The sequence below is a fragment of the Necator americanus genome, chromosome V (genome assembly GCF_031761385.1).
Source record: "Necator americanus strain Aroian chromosome V, whole genome shotgun sequence".
Lineage (NCBI taxonomy): Eukaryota > Metazoa > Nematoda > Chromadorea > Rhabditida > Ancylostomatidae > Necator > Necator americanus.
This window is the reverse complement of record NC_087375.1, coordinates 14,452,011-14,461,221: the sequence shown is the minus strand read 5'-3', so window position 1 is coordinate 14,461,221 and position 9,211 is coordinate 14,452,011. Positions and strand designations below refer to the sequence as shown.

Below are 9,211 nucleotides of genomic sequence, written 5' to 3'. Positions count from 1 at the left end.
AAGTTCGAAAGAAAATGAGATAAACTTTTGAGCATACATATGATCGCTAACAGGTACATATGTTTTATAGCTGCAGTTGTGAAGCGGGACTCACTTTTTCTTTGTTCAAGGGATGAAACTCAAAAGAGAAAGACTATCTTAAATGTTACGACATGAAAAACATTGGGGAAAGTGACATCGCGCTGATCCAAAAATAGGTGAAACTGCGAAAGACGACACGAAACTCGTTTGTTTCTCTTGCGACACTAAAACCCGTATCCAGAAATTTAATTACGCACTATACACGCAGCTTTGATAATTATTCAGCCTACTACAAGCATATTTTCTGCATTCTGCCCTGAAAACTGCTTGTTATATGATCGTATGAACTTAACCATGCTATGGCGGGTTTTCTCAGGGTGGAGCCGACCCACTCGGTGCATCTTTCAGAAAAAAAGTGCTTTTTTGTTTATATGAATAAGTGATTGATTGGCTGAGTTTATCAGAACCCTCAAAGAAGAGACACCATGCAAACACAACAAAAAACACCAAGCGGGAAATAATTGCTTGAAAATTGGGGAGGAAAAGTTCTCCAGGGACACATTTACAGGTAAACAGAAGTGAATGAATAAAGAAGAACAAGGATCAAGGGGCGAAGCATTCGAAATAGATGCACTCGATCAGTTGTTCGAACGCTCTCCTTCATACGACCTTATGAAGAAAAGTCTTCTTCATAAAGTGTACGATTCAAACGAGGACAGGAATAGTCGAAACGTTCACGTCAACGAATCTTCTCTCTGTGATATCACATTGTCTCCAAGACAATGATCATGTTCCTTGAAAAATGTCCGCACGAAATGGAAGAGATTAATTGATTCTGATCTCATTTTCTCCAACTCTTGAAGAAAACGAGAACGTTCGAGGGGAAGCTGTGAGTTTTTCGAGATGAAATATTGCTTTTCTCTCTAAGACGTGAGAAAATGAGAAAAGGAAAAGGACAGGAACGTGAATTCTGGATGAAAAACTCTCGACAAACTGCTATTTTATTTTATAAAAGGAACCAACTATCTGGATTCTAACAGATACACTGGCGAATATTTCAACAATAATAACGCATATTAGAATTCTACCAAGAGTTGGCATCCCTAGTTTTCCCCATCAAGCATTCATTGATCGAAGAAAGATTCCTATTGTTGGACACGATGGCGCCGTTCCGAGTGTCTCTCTGAAGAAAGATCGAACGCAGCTGCACTTTTTTCCATCTCCTCCAGAAATTCATCAAGATATTTCACCATCAAAATCTAACAACAATCCCTCGTCCATTATTCAGTACGAAATGAAGTTTACACCTTCAATCCAATTTAAAAAAAATCTTTTTGGTGTCTCAAAATACCCACGTTCTCAGGCCAGTGATAAAATAATTTTTAAGACAATACGCGTTAAGTTACAAGAATCATTACATTATTAAACATGAGTTAGAAGCAAAATAAAGAAGTGAATATTTTAAGATTGCTTGGAGCACTATGGAATGGGTAGATAATGCCGGTGATACACAGAGTGCTAAAGCTACTCAATGAAATAAAACAACTACGTTCTTTTTGAGACCCGAAGACAAATATGAAAACTGCGACTTTTCAGATCGGCAGAGTCGAGTCACGTGCTAGCAGACACATCAAAATGAAATACTGCTGCCTACAGTCGGGTCAAAGCGACATGGACCTCATTGCAGTTGCATAAGCGGCTGCACTGGATAGGAGGAAGTGGGACCATCGCGAACTGCAACAATGAGTGGTGCTAACAACGGTCCCCTCTCGGTCCTAACCGCAATGTTCCACCGCACCGTTTCAAGCTGCACCCAGCTTCATGCTGTCTTTGCCCGACCATGCTCCTATTGCATGTCTTCGTATGGTGTACTTTGTGAAGCAACGTGGTGGTCCAGTCTACAACAGTCCACGCATCCATGAGTCATCCACATATCAAGGAAAGGGATAAAGTGCACGGCGTTGATTAATCCCTTTGGGGATCCGCCTGGAAGTTTGACTTCAATTCATAGCTGTGTGAAGTTTATGAGCGCTCGTGCAGCCTTAAAATGACTTATGGGGGCGAGCCGATGCGTCAAGTCAGTGTTGTTATCATCGTAAACAATTCTGGTTCCAATTTGCCGATTCTGGAGGGATAAAAGCCTGATATGCACTGGGGCCGTTTCGAGCCAACGATCTATTGCGCAGTCGCAGCAAAACCTCTTACCGACTGCGTCAGCCACAAAAGTTAGCTGTTATGAAACAAATAAAAACATAATGCATAAATAATTCAGGGAATTTAAGCAAATTTAAGCGGCTTCACTACAGTAGACCCACATTCGCACCCAGGCGTCTAACACTGGTGCTACCAGTTGATAGACCAAGGAACAAAGCAGTTAATCCATGATATACAAGCAGAAACGTCATCGCAGCAGCATTCGCAGCGATGTCCAGCAAGAAAATCCTCTGACGAATCCAGAAACGTTAACGCTGATGGCTTTTAGACAGCTTAACAGCGTAGCCGCAATGGCTAAGGGGCGAGATGTGCTGAGAAACAAGATCCAGTTGATCATGTTGTCATTCTCAGAGACCAACGAGGACGGCGGGGGGCGGAGGCCAGCATCCAGCTGCAGCGCAATCGACGACGTCGACGTAACCCGTTTCGTCAACGGCTACATATCGTTTCGCGTAAACACACCACGAAACACAACGACAACGACAGATTGACAGGACACCGGAAGATGCGCAACGATCAGAGCTCAACTGAAGCGGTTGGCTCTTCACTGTCTCGCAACGAAGGAACTTGAGAGAGTTATGACGAAAACAGCAGCTAAGCTAGTTTCACAAGTGGATTTCCTCAAGAGAAGAAAAAACCCAAGAGAGTGTTAGGGATCCGCAGGGAAAAAAACATGAAAGTTGTTCTAGGTTAACGGCTGAGTATCGATGGTCGTATGGTGGTACGCGCGATGGTGGAGAAATTGAGGAAGAGGTCATGGAAAGTGAAGGCGACCGTCAATCGTCTAAAACGATTCAATCCACACTTCCTTTTGAGCTCGTTTTTCCTGTTAACCGTTGATTGGTCGCTTCACCATCTCACCGTGATCGTCTCCTTCGCTTGCTGTCATTTAAAACTCACGTGAGTTCGATAACTGAAAACAATAACAGAGTGCGTTCGAGTTTCTGACTTCACATCAAACCCGTATCTCTCTCCCTTCCGTAGTAAAAGCCACCGCACTAGTTTTTGCAGTTGTAAGGATACTAAGTGGATTTTGAATGACCGTGAGAAAGACTTCACTCGCGAGGTGGAAAAAAAATCGCGTCATCAACTGCAATTTTATCGCGAGGCAATCTGCTTGCCGAATTGTGGACAGCACTAATGTGTTTCCTGTTCCTTCCACGGATTCTATAGAATACTGCAGAAAAGGGTGACAGAATGTAATACCACAGATAAGGAAGGGAATATTGTAGAAAAAAGAGAAGAGAGCATTCGTCTGCTTGCTGAAGATCATTAAACGAATGAAATAGATTAATCTGAAGTTCGAAATACAAAAGAGAGGATGAGGTTCATATTTCATTCAAGGATTTTTCACGCATGCATTGCTCACAAAATGCAGAACTCGTATAAGGAAAGAAGAAAGGAGATCGAAAAAAAAGGGATTGAGAAAATAAGGATAAAAATAAGGAAAGCATGGTTAAATAAAGAAAAAAAATAAGGGAGAAAAGTAGGAAATGAAAAAATAAGGAATATTAGCATATGTAAGGTGCGAGCCAGCAAAAAAAAAGGCCAGTAAATTGTGGGTTTTAAAGAACTGAATAAAAATTGGAAAAGACAAAGGAAAATCACAAGATGTTGCTTTGTATGCACTCCTACATATTAGACTACATACCTGCAAGCTTCGCATAAAAAAATCAAAAATTGATCAATCGAAGAAAAAATGCAAAAGATAGAAAATCTACCAAGAAAGTTAGTGATTTTGGTGAGACGAAAAAAAACACCGTAAAGAAAAACCGAGACTTTAGTGGATTAGCGATAGCAACGATTTTAAAACGAGAAACGATGAGAACCAAGAAGAGATCAATTGTTCACTTTAACACAGTGAAAGTGGGATTTCCTGATGAACTCAAGGACACACGAATGAGCGCAGAAAAAACGATAAGATCGCCGATATAGAGATAAAGCTTAAAAGAGAAATCGGTTAGAGAGAGGACCAAAGAATAACCATTAATAATAAAATAACAGGATTTCCATGCCCTCATTCATGAGATATCATCATTCGAAGCTGCAGAAAGTTGAACTACACATTCAAGATCTCTTTTGCGACATTGGATCTCAAAAAATAATTTTTAAAATTGGAAAAGAAGCTACGAAATAAAGTTCTCGAGGCTTCACTCAGATTGTTTCACTACAGAACCAGTTGAACGGTTGAGATCCAGTTTGTGATTTGTGAATTCTCGGCAAAGAAGCAATATATGAGGTAAAATCACTATATTCCCAAATTTTAGAAGAAAATCTTCAGAATCTCTACAATAAATAACTTGAAGTAAATTTCAGCGGAAAATTTAGTTCTGCTCATGAGTTTTTCCTAGTTTCCTAGTTTTTCCTTCTTACATCTCATATGGTTGGGATCGAGAATGTCTTTTTTTATTCACAAGAGATCGAGTCTCGCTGGCTTTCATGAAGACCATTGAGCGTCAAGAAAAACACGTATCTTGGCGCCTATGACGATTGCGCCTGTTTTGGCAGAAAACCACTCGAGAAAGAGTGTTCCTAGGAAATGGATCACCGAGAAAGGTTTCAGCTTTACACATTTATATGCATTCAAAGGACTGTTTCTGAGTCCCGCGTTCGTTCAAAATAGCTAGTTTTACGTGTGAGATTTTTTAGGGTAGGATTTTAGGAATTTTTGGTCTCCTGCTCTCTCCACTAATACAATCGAGTCAAAACAACCTGAAGCAGGTGCATAGTGGAGTTGGGTAACCGGCCAAGCCACCTTGACCCATGGCCGGCCTTGCAGTCCGAGCGGAGTTAGCAGCTGACCCACATGGACCACAACCGTCGGATCTACAACGCAGATTCGCACAAAGCCGTTTACGCAATCGCTCAGGGTTTAAAGGCAGCATACCACGAATCTGAGGTGCTGCGGATTTCAGGTGGAGTATCTGTATACGGGGTCGTAGATTATGGAGATGGGGGCAGTTCCGCTCACCTCTCCCTGAATCACCGCAAGCAGCCGGCCCCTGAATGCTGTTTTGTAGACGCCATTCGTCAAAAATCAATTCGGACTGCCCCGATAGGCAGTAAGGGCGCTACGCGTGCAAGGGTGACGCGCTGCAGTAGAAGGCGTCGTACACAGCAGCATTCTGGAGGCGCCTGTTTGCAGTGATGCAGGGAGAGATGAGCGGAAGCATCCCGGTCTCCATAATCTACGACCCCGACCTCCACCTGAAATCTGTGCCACCCCAGATTCGTGGTATGCTGCATTTAAAGTCGTTTTGACCCGACTATGAATGGGGTTCGGGACATAGCTTTCAAAAATGGAAGTGAAAACCAGAGATATCCTTACGTCTCCAGGAGTTAGAGTCCTCGGGACTACCTAGAAATCTCAGTTTATCCCACAAATCAACTTCAGGTGCTGAAACTTATGAGACCTTGAAAATCTGATTTTGTGAAAGGTGACAATGTAAAGAACTTGACTGAGGTCCTCACACTGTTTTTATTTTCTTTATGAAAATTTTGAATAATCAGTCACAGTGAGTACTGGAAACATACAAACCTCAAGGTCACTCGGATATTTTTCTATATGCCACTCGCAAAAAATTGTCCATTAAGCACAACGCTATGAACTTCACAGCGGTTTTTTCCTACAATTGCTACAATTGCCGACCATTCATTCCTACCAGGTTTTTGTCTGCGACCCAAGAACGGGTAATGATTCGGTAAGAATTTCTTCACCGCCGGTGCTACTCAACACCTCAATCCCCTCAAGTAATTAGAGCAAATTTGTTCTAGTGATGACAATGAGGTCAGGTTTATTCGGCTTTGAGGCGTATGGATGTCAACTGCGGCCACTGGACCATTTACGAAGGTCACGTGATCGTCAGCACTTAATCTATCGCTGTTTAGTACAGTCTATGGTTTTTTGGTAACTATTTTTTTTTTCGTAGCTGCTCTAATTTTTCCGTCTCTGATACTTTGATGCTGGCTCTGCAATTTAAGGCGTTTAAAGGCAGCGTATCACGAGATTGACGCAGTGTGGAAACCTCAAATATTTAGTATTGGAGGTGTAGATTGTGATTATGGGCGTGGGCCCGCTCAATGTTCTCTAATCTTCCTATAAATGGCGGTTCTGCCTATGAGGACTGGCGCGTGCGACGCGTCCACGAGCGAGCGGTTGGAAATCGATAAGGTTTCCTCAGCAGCTTATTCAATTAAAATCAATAAATAGGCTGCTAAAAGAACTGGAGCGCGTACAGGGAGGACGTGCAAACAATGTTCATCAAACAATGACCCATTTAAACTTCGTGTAGAATTCTAGCATCCATCAATTCGCCTTTGAAAATTATTTGTATAGAGAGAATTCTATCCTCTATTTACAGCACATCCAGTAATTTTTTGTACAATTAGTCGCGACAGTGGTTTCAACGCGGTCCAGGTGGTAGTTGAGCGGTGGATAATGCGTAATGCGCAGAGAATTTCCCTTTTGGTTTAATAATTTAATTGTTTTTTAAATTTATTTTGGACTCAGTTCTTTATCCCATGTAAATAGAGTATATCGAAAGATAAAATGTGCGTCTCATATTAGAAACGTTAGGTGGTCCCAACAAGAATTACCAGCGTGGAGATTCAAGTGATCGGAAGATCACGCGACAGAGAGCATTTTCTAATGACGGGCTAACAAAGAGAGCCCATCATCAAAAATCCGATAAAGAGTTTCTGACTCCCTGGAATACAATTTTCGGTTGCGGTAGAGCGTAGCAGTAAAGATCGGTGGGGGGCCTTTGCATACATTATTCACTGCTGCAGTTCGCGGTGTCCCATCTTGAGCTTAACCGTCCCCTCCACCGCGTCGCTTCAAGCGCAACCGCTTACGCAACTGCACCGAACTGCATGTCGTTTTATAGTCGGGTCAAAACGAGATGTATCACGAGTATAGTTGCGGTGCATTTCTGTACGTAAAGACGCGGTGGAGGCAGCAGCTGGAGCCGAGTGGGGACCGTCCCATACTACCACAAACGGTTTCACCACGATCCTAGCCGTTACGTTCCACCGAAACGCCTTGAGAGAAGCCGCGTACGCAATAGCGTAGGCGCTTCTTGTCGTTTCGACCCCTCTATATAAAAAAATTCGCGTAATCTGCGCAATCTCATGTTCGACTAGGTAAACAAATCCCATCAAACTATCGCACTCTCGAGTAACGAGGAAAACAGCGGAAAAAAAACACGGAAACAGTAATATGGAAGTGAAAGTTTTCGTAAGACCCATGTGAGATGTCTTCCTGGTGCACTGCACGCAATCCACCTCGCCGAAGCATTTTGCGCATTAATTCCAAGAAATCTCTTTGGCTACCGCCGCTACGACCGGCTTTGAGGAATCAATACAAATCGCGGACTAACGGCACCTTACGGAGCGTTCTTTTCCGATTGATTCACGAGGCCTTGATCTCTGGCCACTTCCTCACCGCGGATTATTTTGCTCCCTACTTCCAGAAACTCTCGTATTCGATTATCATTTCAAAAACAAATATTGCTCTCTATTATAGAAAGTAGTGGCGAACCCTAGTAAAGCTTTGACAAGTTCAAATTAAGTTTTTGGAGTTTTTGGAGTGCACTATATACCTAGATGGGTATTTACTTACTACGTACCTTCCACACACGTTTTGGCATAAACAATGCTTTTGTTCGGTTATTTACTTTCGGTTGTTTTGTTTTCATCTGCTCACGTTCAAGAAACTCACACAACTCTTTCAAAAATTCCAGTTTTTTAAATCTTTGAAAAAGTTTTGGTGTCCTGTCGATTTACTGAGAGAATTACCAGTCTTTTATGTGGACGTTCTTAGCTGAGCCTACCATGGAATTCTTCTTGAGGTCCTAATTCTAAGCATTTTGTCAAAACTCCTATTAGACAGCAAATTATATTCATACGAAAAAAAATAAAACGCTTTAGGTAGTCACATCGCTAATGTTTTACTGTTCTGTGGGACCGATTTCGAGAAGAAGAATTGCTAAAAAAAATCCCCAAATACGATTCAGTTCCAGTTACGCATTCGGGATAAGGCAACACTTGGAACTCTGGCATGGGAGAAACCTTGTCCCAAATCAAATGAATTACGTAGTTCAGATTTTCCTTGTCTTTTTTTCGGGAGTGAATGCATGATGAACTGTTCGAATATTCGATGATTTGAAGCTTTTAACGAGCAGATTCGACCGATTGGCAAACGTATAAATTCCTCCGGCAATTTCACAAAAACTCACCCGTTAAAGAACGGGATAGTTGACCACATACTATGCAAAACCAGACTTGAAGAGGGAAAAAGAGTGGAGGACCGCATAGAACCTCCAGGCGTACCGACACCAGACATTAAAAATTTTATGGAACTGTAGGGATATTTAAATTTTCCTTTGTTGTACACAAATTTTCGGTGAAAACTAAACAGTGATTTCATTTCTTTTCGGCATCTTGAGTAAAGTCTCATAAACATGGAATTTTGTTTCTAAATTTCCATAAAAGGAATTTTGTTGAATCCCTGAAAAGTTGCTAATCTTCCTCACATAAAATCGCTGTCTAGGTTTAGAGCGAACTTTAATATTGTGCGACATTTTTTTGCGTCAAATTAATTGGAAACAAAAAATACGACAATTTCTGTCCAATGATATAAAGTTCATGAATTACTGCGCATACTGCATCTTGAAAATAGATGAGGAGTGAATGTAAGCGTAGATCCACTGAGGACTGGTCACTGTGAAGGAAGGCTCAGCAAGGATTAAACGACAGCTTGATGCTTCAATGTAGGGAAATTGTCGGCTGATAACATCGCACCAGGAACGAGATTCTCGGTTTGCAACAAAGGCTGGCGGCGGTCAGACAGAATCGAGACGCTCGGTGTCGTAATATCCCCCCCTCCCCCCCCCCCTCCCCTCCCTTCCTTGGATACCACAATTCGCTGTCGGTTTTCCCGCGATCCATAGATACATTCCACCCCGAACAGATACGA

At 42.1% G+C, this 9,211-nt stretch overlaps 1 protein-coding gene across 1 annotated transcript; it reads left to right on the top strand.

Annotated features, from left to right (window-relative positions):
• Positions 1–2,402: 2,402 nt before the first annotated feature.
• RB195_013882 (uncharacterized protein) lies at positions 2,403–2,726 on the top strand (the record flags this gene model as incomplete). Its single annotated transcript, XM_064203891.1, has 1 exon — positions 2,403–2,726. The coding sequence occupies one exon, from the start codon at positions 2,403–2,405 to the stop codon at positions 2,724–2,726; it is 324 nt and encodes a 107-aa protein (XP_064059772.1).
• Between the last annotated feature and the right edge of the window lie 6,485 nt (positions 2,727–9,211).